The sequence below is a fragment of the Rhinatrema bivittatum genome, chromosome 7 (assembly GCF_901001135.1).
Source record: "Rhinatrema bivittatum chromosome 7, aRhiBiv1.1, whole genome shotgun sequence".
Taxonomy (NCBI): domain Eukaryota; kingdom Metazoa; phylum Chordata; class Amphibia; order Gymnophiona; family Rhinatrematidae; genus Rhinatrema; species Rhinatrema bivittatum.
This window is the reverse complement of record NC_042621.1, coordinates 122,163,732-122,178,338: the sequence shown is the minus strand read 5'-3', so window position 1 is coordinate 122,178,338 and position 14,607 is coordinate 122,163,732. Positions and strand designations below refer to the sequence as shown.

The window sequence follows — 14,607 nt, the reverse complement described above, 5'->3', positions numbered from 1 at the left end:
TAGAGGTCTTTAAGATCATGAGAGGTTATTTTCACTTTCGAATAATAGAAGGACTAGGGGGCATTCCATGAAGTTAGCAAGTAGCACATTTAAGACTAATCGGAGAAAATTCTTTTTCACTCAACGCACAATAAAGCTCTGGAATTTGTTGCCAGAGGATGTGGTTAGTGCAGTTAGTGTAGCTGGGTTCAAAAAAGGTTTGGATAAGTTCTTAGAGGAGAAGTCCATTAATGGCTATTAATCAAGTTTACTTAGGGAATAGCCACTGCTATTAATTGCATCAGTAGCATGGGATCTTCTTAGTGTTTGGGTAATTGGCAGGTTCTTGTGGCCTGGTTTTGGCCTCTGTTGGAAACAGGATGCTGGGCTTGATGGACCCTTGGTCTGACCCAGCATGGCAATTTCTTATGTTCTTATGTAGTTTGGATGAGATAGTTGATTTAAAAGCACATTCTCTTTGTCATTTAGCCAAGTTTCAGTAATACAAAATATATTGATGGTTGTAGGTCATTATTAATGTCGTTGATTAATGGGATTATTTTTTAGATGGACTGAACATCAAGAAGTAGGAGGGTGAACAGGAGGCCTATTTTGATGCATTGGTGATACTGATTGATGAGAGGAGTGAAGGGTTGTTAGTATTGGTAAAATTTCTATTTTTGTTGTTCATATTGATGACGATTGAAGGTAAGGACGATATTTTCAACTAGCAGAAATGGGTGGTTGAAGGTGAAGTGGCCAGGTCTATAGGAGGAGGAGTCCGTTGATACCAGCAGAAGGAAGAGTCAAAGAATATAAATGCTTTTAGGGTTTTTATGGGAGGTAGTCCCGATGAGCAGAGATGTGATTTCTTAAGAAGGTGAGGAATTGAGTAGTTGTCATTTGGAGAGGGATTGTAGAATTAAAGAGAATGTAATTGTAAGTTTCTTCAAATTCAGGCGTGCACGATGATGTACACGATGGGGCACACAAAGAGGCAGGCTCCTTTGTTAAGTTCCTTCGTGCGCGCGACCCTTGGAGCGTACCCCTCAGCACAAGCACCTTTGGCGTCACCACGGTTCATTTGTGGACGGAGTGATGTGGGCGGACAGTAGGCGGCGCTGTCCCTCCCACCGGTGCTGGCTCCTCCCTCAGGTGGGTTAGGGGGAGAGAGCTCCACCCACCCGGCACCAGCAGAATCCGCGATTGCGGTCATGGAGGAATTCCTAGCTAATCGGGTGGAGAGGAGGCTGCAGCAGAGAGCTCATCTGAAGCTGCTTTTTTGTTTTTCTCCTTTGGTGTCACCTTGGTTCGTTTGTGGACAAAGCGATGTGGGCGGGTGGTATGCGGCGCTGTCCCTCCCGCCGGTTCTGGGCTCCTCCCTCAGGTGGGGTGAGGGGAGAGAGCTCCACTCACTGGGTGCCAGCAGAAGCTGTGATTGAGGTCGAGGAGGCATTCCTGGATGGTCGGGTGAAGAGGAGGCTGCCAGCAGGGAGCTCTTCTGGAGTTGCTTTTTTGGTTTTCTCCTTCAGCATCACCGCGGTTCATTTATGGATGGAGCAATCAGAGAAACCTTCTTCCTCAAGTACACCTGTGATGCTTATATTATTTCTTTGGGATCTATTTTCAAGATCCTCCAGTATGTCAGTAATCTCAGCATTCAATTTCCGTTAACTGCTGCATTTATTTGGCTTGCTGCATCATATCTTCGGCCTGTTCATCTGCCCTTTGATCCAAGTCAAGGCACTCTCTGCCCCAACTCATCCAGTTCCTGCCAAAGCTCCCCCACTGAAACTTGTATTTCAGTCTTTACAGCGGCAATGTTGCTTTTTAAATCCTTGAACCATACCAGGGGCCTCTCCTGACTGCTTGCAGTCTCATCCCCATTTACAGCTTTGGCTTTTCCAGCACACGCTCTCCATGAGCTTCACTGATGTCTTCTTTCAATTGAGCCGCAGCACCAGTAAAAGAAAATTCTTTCGGATCGATCGTCTTCCGTCAATTTGCCATGCATAGAGAATCAGGTTCGCCATATTATTGGGGCTCAAAAAAATACTCAAACTGATGGAATAGCCATTTTTATTCTTAAGCCATCAGAGCAACTGGATTAGGGGAGCCACCTCTGCTGGATGACGTCACTTCCTCCAGCCCAGATAAATTTAAATGAAGGGCACACAGATATGAATGATCCCAAATTGCTATATCATCTGCTAATAAGCAGGTGTGAATACAAATAAAACTACAAACAAAAAACATATTTTACAATGTCTCCACGCAAATGCCAGAAGTTTGTAAAATAAGATTGGAGAATGATAGAGCATCGTTCCAACATAAAAAATGCTCGTATAGACGAACCTCTTGTCACCCACTGTATTCAATATGGACACTCTTTTACTGATCTGACTTTCTGTGCGATAGATCAGGTGGCACAACATTGGCGGTGAGGAAATCAGGGATTGCATCTTCTTCGCCTAGAACAACGCTGGATATATAGATTGAAAACAGTCACCCCGTTTGGTCTAAACACTGAAATAGATTTACATGTTTTCTTGGAATAAGATATTCCGCTCATGGTTGTTATTACAGAATTGTGAGGAGATACTTTTTTCCCCCCATCTACATGACATCATAATCTCTTGTTTTGGCATTCCCATTTGCATATAGTGACGTCCAGTTCCTGCTCTCGGCATACACAGGATATTTAAAGAGACGCTCTCGTTAGCCTCGGTTCCTCAGTTTCTATTGCAAGACGGTTGAGACACCAGTCCAGATGAAAATGGTAGCCTAATAATGAAGATAAGTACTGCTGTGTAATATTGACGATCTTTTGCATGTTTTACTAAAAATAGTCTTCTGTTATATTTTTATAGGTACAATTAAGGATCTGTTTAAATGCCCCTGAAGAAGCACTGCTTGTGTGAAACACGGCCGTGTAGAGCGCTTAAAAAATTCCTGGACTGTGGTTACATTTAAATTTTAATTCAAAAAATACATCAGAAAATTACAGAAAATATATATGAAATAAAATACTTTTGCAGGTGAATGACAGAGAAGACCGGTTGGTTTCGGTAGAATACAACGACAGGCTTGCTGACACCTTCATCTAGGCTATTTAAAATTTATTATTGTGCTCCCACTCATTTGTGATTGATATACTCTAGCTTGGGTAACCTTCCTGACTCCTTTGATTGGTGTTGGATTTCAATTACCCCAATACTGACTGGGGTAAATGTCACATCAGAACATGCTACAGAGGTAAATTTTCTAGATGAAATAAATGACAGTTTCATGTGGTAGCTGTTAATGGAATCAACTGGGGGATGGGGCAGGGGACGGACCTACTTTAGACCTAATTCTCAGTGACATACAATGCAAGGGGTAAAGGCAATGGATCTGCTTGCAAATAGGCATCATAATTCAACTAAATTTGATATACCGTATTTTCCGGCGTATAAGACGACTGGGCGTATAAGACGACCCCCAACTTTTCCAGTTAAAATATAGAGTTTGGGATATACTCGCCGTATAAGACTACCCTTCTGTGTCACTACATAACCATACTGTATGTGGTACCCAGTATACAACAACCAGCCAATCATGGCAAGCGATGAACCTTACCGGCGATTGGCTGATTGTATACAAATCCTGCTTGGATTGGTCAGCCCTCCCTGCCTCCAAGACTATCAGAGCAGTAACGCATCCCTCTGGCCCACCCTTGTATCCTATTACCGGTACCTCCTCTGCCTCTCAGATCTCGCTCCTGAGGACTGCATTGAAGCGGCGCAGACGTGCATGTGCGAGATCTGAGAGGCAGAGAAGGAGGTACCGGTAATAGAGATGTGAATCGGAACCGGAATCGGTTCTGATTCCGGTTCCGATTCACATCGTGGGGTTTTTTTTCGTCCGGCCCGACCAGGGGTTTTTTTTTTTATCGGCTGCGCCCGAGCCGATAAACAAAAAACCCACCCCGACCCTTTAAAACTAATCCCTCAGCTTCCCCCACCCTCCTGACCCCCCCCCAAGACCTGCCAAATTAATTAAATACAACCCCCACCCTCCAGACCCCTCCAAGACCTGCCAAATTAATTAAATACAACCCCCCACCCTCCTGACCCCTCCAAGACCTGCCAAATTAAATAAATACAATCCCCCAACCTCCTGACCCCTCCAAAACCTGCCAAATTAATTAAATACAACCCCCCACCCTCCTGACCCCTCCAAGACCTGCCAAGTTAATTAAATACAATCCCCCACCCTCCTGACCCCTCCACAAGATCTGCCAAATTAGTTTTCTACAACCCCCCACCCTCCTGACCCCTCCAAGACCTGCCAAAAGTCCCTGGTGGTCCAGCGGGGGTCCAGGAGCGGTCCGGGAGCGATCTCCTGGACTTGGGCCGTCGGCTGCCAGCAATCAAAACGGCGCCGACGGCCCTTTGCCCTTACTATGTCACAGGGGCTACCGCTGCCATTGGTCAACCCCAGTGACATAGTAAGGGCAAAGGGCCGTCGGCGCCATTTTGATTGCTGGCAGCCAACGGCCCAAGTCCAGGAGATCGCTCCCAGACCGCTCCTGGACCCCCGCTGGACCACCAGGGACTTTTGGCAGGTCTTGGAGGGGTCAGGAGGGTGGGGGGTTGTAGAAAACTAATTTGGCAGATCTTGTGGAGGGGTCAGGAGGGTGGGGGATTTTGTTAGATTTTTATTTTTTTTTATATTCGCTCCATAAGACGCAGACATTTTCCCCCCCCACTTTTGGGGGAAAAAAGTGCGTCTTATGGAGCGAAAAATACTGTAATTATTCACCCTATAAGACGACCCCCAGCGTATAAGACGACCCCCGACTTTTGAGAAGATTTTCAGGGGTTAAAAACTCGTCTTATATGCCGGAAAATACGGTAATCACTGGAGGGCAGATATTAAGTAAAACTACTGCAGTAACCTTTAACTTTATAAAAAGGAGATTACAATAAAATGAGGAAATTAGAAAAAAAAAATTAAGGAGTAGTTGGCAAGGTTAAGTTTGCATGAGGCATGAACATTGTTTAAAAATACCATTTTAGAAGCCCAGACAAAATGCAATCCATGCATTAAAAAACTGTAGAAGGAAGATCAAACTGCCAGTTTGGTTTAATGGCGAGGTGAAAGAGGCCATTAATGTTAAAAGGGCATGTTTCAAAAAAATGGAAAGCAGAGCCAAACAAATAAAATAGGGAAGAGACTAAGCACTAGCAAGTTAAATGAAAAACAGTAATAAGGCAGGCCTAGAAAGAATTTGAAAAGAAGCTTGCCAAAAAGGTAAAAATTGATGAAAACCTCTTTTCCAAGTACATCTGCAGCAAAATCCTGTGAGGGGATCAGTTGGACCTCTAGATAACCAAGAGGCAAAAGAGGTTGTTGTGGTTACGTGTGTTTTGTTGGATCCTTGGGTGCTGTGGAGATGACCATGCCCATAGGGAGGAGCCCCGTGAGGAGCCACAGCACTGGGCTAGACTCTTACTACACAAAACACAAGATAGTTCTTTATTAGACAGCTTAAAGAGAGCCACCAGAGATGGCAGTACTGAGGCAGTCTGTAGTTGCAGTCTCAGGGTCCTCGGCAGAGGAAGCCCTTCTCTCCTTGATGACGTCAGGAGGTTTCGCAGCAGGTCTCCCAGCAAGGAGATACTATGGATGAGATAGACTAAGAGTTAGAGTACTCACTAGGTGTTTGCTGTTGATATGCGATTCCACCAGGTATGTTGTAGAAGGTACAGGCACTGAGGCAGGGAGAGCAGGCCCTCGAAGAGCGAGTACCTGTTCCCTGTAAGGCACCTGAGATAAAGCAGAGGGCCCCTGAGGAGCGGGTATCCAGGTTAGCAGTTACCCCGAAGGGCAGAGAGAGAGCTTCCTGCGGCAGCACGGAAGCGGCAGAGTAGCGTAGACAGGAACGGATTAAAGTCCTTGCTAACTCAATATATAATATATACCCGGATGGCATGACGTCAGCATGAGGGAATGCCCTCAAGGTTCGCGCCAAGGTTGGTACAAAGATGTAGGTTGCGCGCGCACCCTAGTAGGTACCTGGGAGGAGCAATGGCGGGAGGCTGCACCATAGCCGTTCCGGGGTCGCCAGAGAGGCCGGCTTGCAGACGCGGCGGTAGCCATCTTTCCCAGGTAAGCGGGAGGAGCCGTGAATAAGGTGAGGCAAACGGGGCAAAGCAGTCTAGGACCGATGGACGTTAACAGAGGTGATCAGGAAGGACATGGGAATAATAGATCAAAGTGCTTTCTGCCTGCTCGTCTCTGCGGCCAAACTTAATACTGCGCAAGAAAGGAAGCAAAGGGAAAGAGGGATGGAGGAAAAAGGCAGAAAGACACGGATAATGAAGGACATAAGAACACAATTCACTCCCTACACACTCTACCTTCCTTCCCCTCTCCCCCCCCCCCCTTGTTCCTCTGCCCCCTTCTCGTTTCAATCTCTACTCAAATTTATTTACTATGTCATCGCCTCTTATCGGATATGTATATACTGTTATTTTTATTTTATTTATATTAGTAAAACTTGTTCTTAACATTTAATGTTATATTCCCTCCCTATATCCCCCTTCATACCTCCCCCTCACAATTGTTCTCATGTTAACTTGTTATAACTGTTCGATATATTACTGTTCGATGTAAAACGCCTCCCCAGGCGTCTGTTTGCGTTACACTGTGAACCGATGTGATATCCCTGATGAATGTCGGTCTATAAAAATTTTAAATAAATAAATAAAATAAATAAATAAGAAATTGCCATGCTGAGTCAGACCAAGGGTCCTTCAAGCCCAGCATCCTGTTTCCAACAGAGGCCAAAACCAGGTCACAAGAACCTGGCAATTACCCAAACACTAAGAAGAACCCATGCTACTGATGCAATTAACAGCAGTGGCTATTCCCTAAGTATAATTGATTAATAGCCATTAATGGACTTCTCCTCCAAGAACTTATCCAAACCTTTTTTGAACCCAGCTGCACTAACTGCACTAACCACCACCTCTGCCAACAAATTCCAGAGCTTTATTGTGCATTGAGTGAAAAAGAATTTTCTCCGATTAGTCTTAAATGTGTTACTTGCTAACTTCATGGAATGCCCCCTAGTCCTTCTATTATTCGAAAGTGTAAATAACCGAGTCACATCTACTCGTTCAAGACCTCTCATGATCTTAAAGACCTCTATCATATCCCCCCTCAGCCGTCTCTTCTCTAAGATGAACAGCCCTAACCTCTTCAGCCTTTCCTCATAGGGGAGCTGTTCCATCCCCTTTATCATTTTGGTTGCCCTTCTCTGTACCTTCTCCATCGCAACTATATCTTTTTTGAGATGCGGCGACCAGAATTGTACACAGTATTCAAGGTGCGGTCTCACCATGGGGCAATTCAGAGGCATTATGACATTTTCCGTTTTATTAACCATTCCCTTCCTAATAATTCCTAACATTCTGTTTGCTTTTTTGACTGCTGCAGTACACCGAGCAGACGATTTTAAAGTATTATCCACTATGATGCCTAGATCTTTTTCCTGGGTGGTAGCTCCTAATATGGAACCTAACATCGTGTAACTCCAGCAAGGGTTATTTTTCCCTATATGCAACACCTTGCACTTGTCCACATTAAATTTCATCTGCCATTTGGATGCCCAATCTTCCAGTCTTGCAAGGTCCTCCTGTAATGTATCACAGTCTGCTTGTGATTTAACTACTCTGAATAATTTTGTATCATCCGCAAATTTGATAACCTCACTCGTCGTATTCCTTTCCAGATCATTTATATATATATATTGAAAAGCACCAGTCCAAGTACAGATCCCTGAGGCACTCCACTGTTTACCCTTTTCCACTGAGAAAATTGACCATTTAATCCTACTCTCTGTTTCCTGTCTTTTAACCAGTTTGTAATCCACGAAAGGACATCGCCTCCTATCCCATGACTTTTTAGTTTTCGTAGAAGCCTCTCATGAGGGACTTTGTCAAACGCCTTCTGAAAATCCAAATACACTACATCTACCGGTTCACCTTTATCCACATGTTTATTAACCCCTTCAAAAAAAGTGAAGCAGATTTGTTAGGCAAGACTTCCCTTGGGTAAATCCATGTTGACTATGTTCCATTAAATCATGTCTTTCTTTATGCTCTACGATTTTGATCTTGAGAATAGTTTCCACTATTTTTCCCGGCACTGAAGTCAGGCTCACTGGTCTATAATTACCCAGATCGCCCCTGGAGCCTTTTTTAAATATTGGGGTTACATTGGCCACCCTCCAGTCTTTAACTAACAGATCAGAAATTTCATTTTTGAGTTCCTTCAGAACCCTAGGATGCATACCATCCGGTCCAGGTGATTTGCTACTCTTTAATTTGTCAACCTGGCCTACTACATCTTCCAGGTTCACAGTGATTTCGTTCAGTTCGTCTGAGTCATCACCCCTGAAAACCATCTCTGGAACTGGAAGGAAGGACAGAAAATCACAGCACAAAGAGGAGAGCAGGAAGAAAAGGGATAGAGATCAAAGGAAGATGGAGCAGAGAGGGAAGCGTAGAAAATGGGGGAGCATCCAACCGTGCTGCTTATCATAGGAGCCATGACCCTGCACAACTCCTGAGAGGAAAAGCTGGGGCTCTGTATAAAGGAGAGAGAAACAAAAACATAAACAGGCTCAAGGTAAGTAACAGACACTGGGGAAAAGGGGCAGAAAGGGAAGCCATAGATAGCGAGGGGAGAGGCAAAGGAAAGGACAAAAAATGTAGGAGAAGCAGTGCTCGAGTAGAAAAAGCCTCTGGCAGAGCAAGATGCTTCTCCACAAAAAATTTCAACTGCTATTTAGGTGCCCAGATCCTCAGTCTCACGTCCTCCTGAAATTCCTCACAGTCTGCCTGAGTTTTAACTACCTGGAATAATTTTGTGTCATCTGATCACTTCACTCAATGCTCCCGTTTCCAGACAATCATCAGCAAGTTCAGTACTGGTCCCAGAACAGATCCCTGGGGGCATTCCACCTCTCTCTCTACTGAGAAAACAGACCATTTAATCCCACTCTCTTTCACCCATCTACCAATCCACAGTAGGTTCTTGCCTCCTACCCCATGATTTTTTAATTTCCTGAGGAGTTCCTCATAAGGGGCTGTTAAATGCCTTCTGAATATCCAGATGCACAACACTGACCGGCTCACCTTTACCTAGAGGTTTCAAAAAATTCAAATAAATAGGTAAGAAAAAGTTTCTCTTTGTTAAATCAATGTCTTCTCTTCCCTACCCATACGCCCAGCAATTCTGTTCTTAACAATAGCTTCTACCATTTTACCCAATTCCAATGACAGGCTCACTGGTTTCTAGTTTCCTGGACGACCCTTTTTTAAAGACTGGTATTCCTTGGACTACTCTCCAGTCCTCCATTTCAGAGGCACACTTGAATAATAGATTACAGGTCTGCATTTCATGAATGAGTTCTTTCAGGACTCTGGAGATTTCAGTGCTACATCCAGTTCAGTCGTCTTCTGACCGCCTACAGCTCGCTCCGGGCTGCTTCATCAAACACTGCACAATAATTACTATGGCAGGAGAAAGGACAACTTAAGTCCGAAACTGGTTATCAACAAGGTTTGGAGATAACCAAGTGTAATAGTAACAGGGTTACTCACTGACTCCGTTTTGTTTTTTTTCATGACAAGATGATCCATTTTTGGTTCCCTCCCCGTGATTGGCCTCATGGTCCTGCCTTTCTTAGGAAATCTAAAACTGTAAACCCATACATGAAATGGGGTAAAACTAAGACAGGATTAGTCTGTCATGAAAAAAAAAATGGAACTACTTGGGAACCCTAAAGAATGATGCGCTGTATTTCCCAGTCATTACACTGAAAATCTGCATGGACAAGTTGGAGGGAGACGAGTATACTGATGTATGGCACGGGTTAGGCATGTTTTCATGCCAAGAGAGCAGGGCCCCACTGGCTGCAGCAGGATAATACCGTTATAGCCTCTGCACCTGAGCCCTGGCCTCTTGCCACATGTATTGGGGGCACTCTTCAAGGCCGGACCCGGCTAAAATTTGGTGGGAGAACTAGAATCTCAGCAAGTGTCTCACCTACCAAATATCATCCAAACCTCTGCACCAGGAGCACCCCTAATGCATGCATACAGGCAGGCAGGCAGATACAACAAATGCCCCTAAAAATTAGGAATACATCCTTCCCAACACCTAATTTGCAGACTTACGTGATGACGACAGGCGCCACCTTGTTGGTGATGATGGACTTAGCCTTGCTGTTGTGGATGTTCACCGTCTGGAAGGAGTGGAGGCTGACAGAGTGCCGGTCATCCATGCTGCTGTTTGCGCTGCCACCAACGCTGCCGGAGGCGCTGTCACAAGGGGGAGCTGCCGACATGGTCTGCTGAGCTGCGCTGGCAGTTGTCCCCATACTCCACAAGCGACTTCACCAGCCAAATAAGGGGAAAAAAACAACAGAGGAGAAAAACAAAGAGAGTTAATTGAAGGATGCTCCGCTTGAAGACAACAGTATGCAACAAGGATCCTTAAAACAGAAGTGCTAGCTCCAGTTATTAGCCGCTTCATTTCTTCCCTTTCTCTGAGACTCCCTGCCCAATTGCCTTTTCTCCTTGCTCTTAGATACTATACTTTTGCAGCTTAAAGTGCTCCTTTCAGAATTCAGTGCAGCTGCTCACACATCTGCGTGAAGCTGGTATGGGGTTCTGATGAGGAACAGCACAGTGGCCTCTCTCTTTATTACGATGCACCACACTGGAAGTGTTAAATAACCAGAGCTTTTGGAAACTAGTATCTCCTTTGGATTAAAATAAAATTCAGAGCAAAACAGAGGGATCTTAACTTTGTTTTCAGTACAGCATGAATTCCCTACAGATGATTTTTGCTATCATCACTGCTGTAAATGCAGCTTTGCAATGGTGTCCATCTGTGCACTGGTAAAGGTCGGTGCAGGTCACCGCTTGTGTGATTCTCACAGGTTAAAGCATCCACACAAGAGACCACACCACACCATGGGGAAAAAAATCACTGTCAGATGTGAGATGTTAACAAACACCTTAGACACGCGTTCCCTATGAACTCTTACTTCCAGGAATTGTTCCCCCTTCCTAGCTGTGCGTGGTTCCCCAGTGACCCCGTTTTTAAAACCAAAAAAAACCTCAGAAGTTTAAATCAAAGAATGGGAGGGTCTCAGTAGTGAGTGGAAACACCAGTTAGTCTGAAATTCCTTTACCAGAGTCCAGAGTGCAAACACCTTGCTTGTGCCTGTATTGTATAAGTTTTAGAATTTGCAATAAAAACGATCTGAAAAAAAAAACATTACTTTATCAAAATACAGATATGATTTACATTTCTTTTAAAAAGATCAGAAACATCAGCAGCAGCCAATCAAAAGCATCCTCCTCCTCTTCTATCCCAACTGTTCCGGTATGAGTAGCAGCATCCAGAGACCTGAGTTGCCCTCCGACTAGACCAGGGGTCCCCAAACTCAATCCTAAAGGGCCGCAGCCCGGTCAGGTTTCAGGATTTCCAGCATGGATATATATGAGATATATTTGCATATCATAGAGGCAAGGCATGGAAATAAACAGTATATTCATTCAGGCTGAACACCTGACTGGGTTGCGGCCCTCGAGGACTGAGTTTGGGAACCACTGGACTCGAGCATCATGCCGCACAGAAAGCAGGCCTCTGGCCATCGATGAAGGGAGGCCAATAAGTGACTTGTGTGGTAAAGCTCAGCAGGTCCCAGAACAAGAGGAAGATGGTGATAGGGGAAACAGAAGGAGAGGAATTGGGGGATGAGAGGGGACTTAAGGCAGTCCTGAGGCAGAGCACAGCGGGCTGGGGGAAGGGTAAAAGCAGCTCACAAGTTGCCTACTGCCTCTTTATTTACACAGGGCAGCAAAACTCCCACCCTTCCAGCCTTCTTGGTGAACTGGTATTAGGTAGGGCATAGGTGGCTGCAGCGAGCGAAAGTAAAAGATGAATCCCCCCCAGGTTCAACATAAGACTAGGGTGGAGGCTGACTAACAGGCCGATACAGTACAGTGCGCTCCAACGGAGCGCACTGTTAACCTGTCCTTATTCAGTAAGGGGAGGAAAACGCGCGTCTAACCCGCGGCACCTAATAGCGTCCGGTTTCCGAGCCCATGGCTGTCAGCGGGCTCGAGAACCGATGCCAGCAAAATTGAGCATCGGCTGTCAAACCCGCTGACAGCCGCCGCTCCAGGTCAAAACGAGGTGCTGGGGACGCGCTAGTGTCCCTAGCGCCTCCTTTTGCCCGTTTCTACCACACCACCTAATTTAAATACAGAATCGCGCGTGCCGGGAGAGCGGGCGTTCGTCCGCTCTCCCGCGGACTTTACTGAATCGGCTAAAGTAAGCAAGAGTGTAAATGCCCTATTCAAGCCAGCCAGAGCTGGCAGCAAGTACTGGGATAGAGCAAATGGCAAAAATTCTGCAGTATGGAGAGCACTAGGGCTAGTGCTGGCAAGTTAGTAGCCAGGTCAGTCTAGGGAATGCTAAACAGAAATGACCTGCTCTCCTGCCAGAAATTGAAAAAAAAGTAGCCTGGATGTGGGCACACAAGCCAGCCATGTGTAGGCTCCATTTCAAATACCCACAAAAAGAAATATGCCAACTCACAGACCCCCCCTTTTCTCCAGGATCGATACGGCTGCTTCAGCTTTACGTCACTCTTCTAATGAAGAAATCCCGGTTTACCGCATCGTATGCATATAAGATAAAACTCAATACGAAAAAGAAGAGGAAAAAGGATATAAATCCAATGTATATCTCATATAAACCAAAATAATTTAGAACAACTTATATAACAGCTGATGACAAGATAAAAACAGAGAGGTCCATATTCCGCCACTGTGCGGCTCAGCTAGTTAGCCGGCTAAACCTAAACGTCGGAATAGGTCTGCAGCATGAGCAGAGTTTGCCGGATACTTTGCCTGGCTAACTCTGAATATCAGAGTGAACCGGCTAACTCGACTTCTCTCCTTGGAAGGCCCTGGCCCCGCCCGCCACTCAGTTATCTGGCTAAGAGGCGCTGAATAGGGGACCTCAGAATTTCTGAATCAGACGTACACAGCCAACACACACCCTGGCGCTCAGGAAGTAAACAAAAGACTTCTCATCCCATCCACTGCTTACCGATCCCTGAACCCCAGGTCCGTCAATTTATCCTGGGATGGAACGATTTTCAGTAAAATATTTTCAAACCTTCGAGGACAGCTTTCAAACCAGCTCATGGGTGCACCTGTGCACGTTTGTCAGCGCCCGCCAGGGACATGGCGATTTTATAACGTGCGTATGTGCGCATATTATAAAAACAGGCCGGGCGCACAATTTTAAGTGGGTACGTACAAGTGCGCGCAAATGCCGCTTCTACCGCCTAAGTTAGGGGGATTTTACACAAAAAAATAAAAATAAATAAAAACACGTGCCGATGCCATTGCCAGTTTTACAAGTTCATTCCCAGTTCGTCCAGTTAAAGGGATAGGACTTCCAAACCCTCCTAGTTTAAAAACCTCCCTTCTCCCCTGTTAGCCTCGAAGTTTAAAACCCCCTGCTGATCCGCCTGGAATTTTTCATTTTACAACTTACCCATCATCCATAGCAGAAGCTGTGCGGCAGGGGACCCCCAGTACAAGCCACTGCATGAAAGTATTTACATGCGAATTGCAGGAACGCCCGCTTCCCGTCCCTTTTTCTAAATTTTTCATGTCTGCGCGTAGCCAGACCCAGCCAGGTTTTCAAGATATCCCCCAATGAAAATGCATGAGAAATATTTACATACATAGGAGGTACTGCATGCAAATAAAGCTCATGCATATTCATTAGCGATATCCTGGAAACCTGATACAGAACATATTTTTGAACCATTGTGTCTTTTATTAATATTTCTTGTTCATTCACCTCAAGCAAACACTTGATATACCAGTATATTTTTTATGGAAGGAGGTTACATAGCTGCAAAGGGTGACGTCCAAGCAATCGATAACCTTTTAGGGAGCGACTGCAGATTTGGTGGACGGATGAGTTTGTTTTTTTTATGAATGGGGGGAGGGGGGGGTACATGGCTGTAAAGGATAATATTTGATTACCAGCTAACACATTTTTAGGGCGTACTTCCCGAGACTGGCTGCACCCCTTGGAACATCCAATAAATCAGTGGATGGATAAGTTCATTTTTTATGAATAGGTCCCGGTGACCAACCAAGAACAGACAACTCTCCAGAAAGTGACTGCAGGATGGCGGCACCTTGACCAACATCCTGCAGTCACTACTGATTTGTTATCTTAATCATTTGTTGGTTTAGAAATTGTTATGAATTGCATTTATCTATGAATTATATTCTCATATGCTGAATTTAATTTGAATTTATACCATATATATTTATGACATTGTATTTCTATGCACTGTAAGCCACTTTGGGCAGTCCTACAGGACTGAAAAGGCAAGATGCGTTATGGATCAACTAAAGCAGACATTCTTCAATCCTGTGGAAGCATTTTGCCAGTTCTTAGCGATTTGATGAAATTACTCTTGCAGGTTGTACTTTAATTTTGTTATGGACACTTTCTGGTAACATA

At 45.0% G+C, this 14,607-nt stretch overlaps 1 protein-coding gene across 2 annotated transcripts in view; it reads right to left on the bottom strand.

Annotated features, from left to right (window-relative positions):
• PALD1 (phosphatase domain containing paladin 1) overlaps window positions 1-14,607 on the bottom strand; it is a 453,903-nt gene that overhangs the window by 235,492 nt on the left and 203,804 nt on the right. For both annotated transcript variants that reach the window (XM_029609049.1, XM_029609050.1), the window contains exon 2: window positions 10,212-10,427. In XM_029609049.1, coding sequence (XP_029464909.1) covers window positions 10,212-10,427 — 216 coding nt within the window. The remainder of the gene's footprint in view (window positions 1-10,211; window positions 10,428-14,607) is intronic.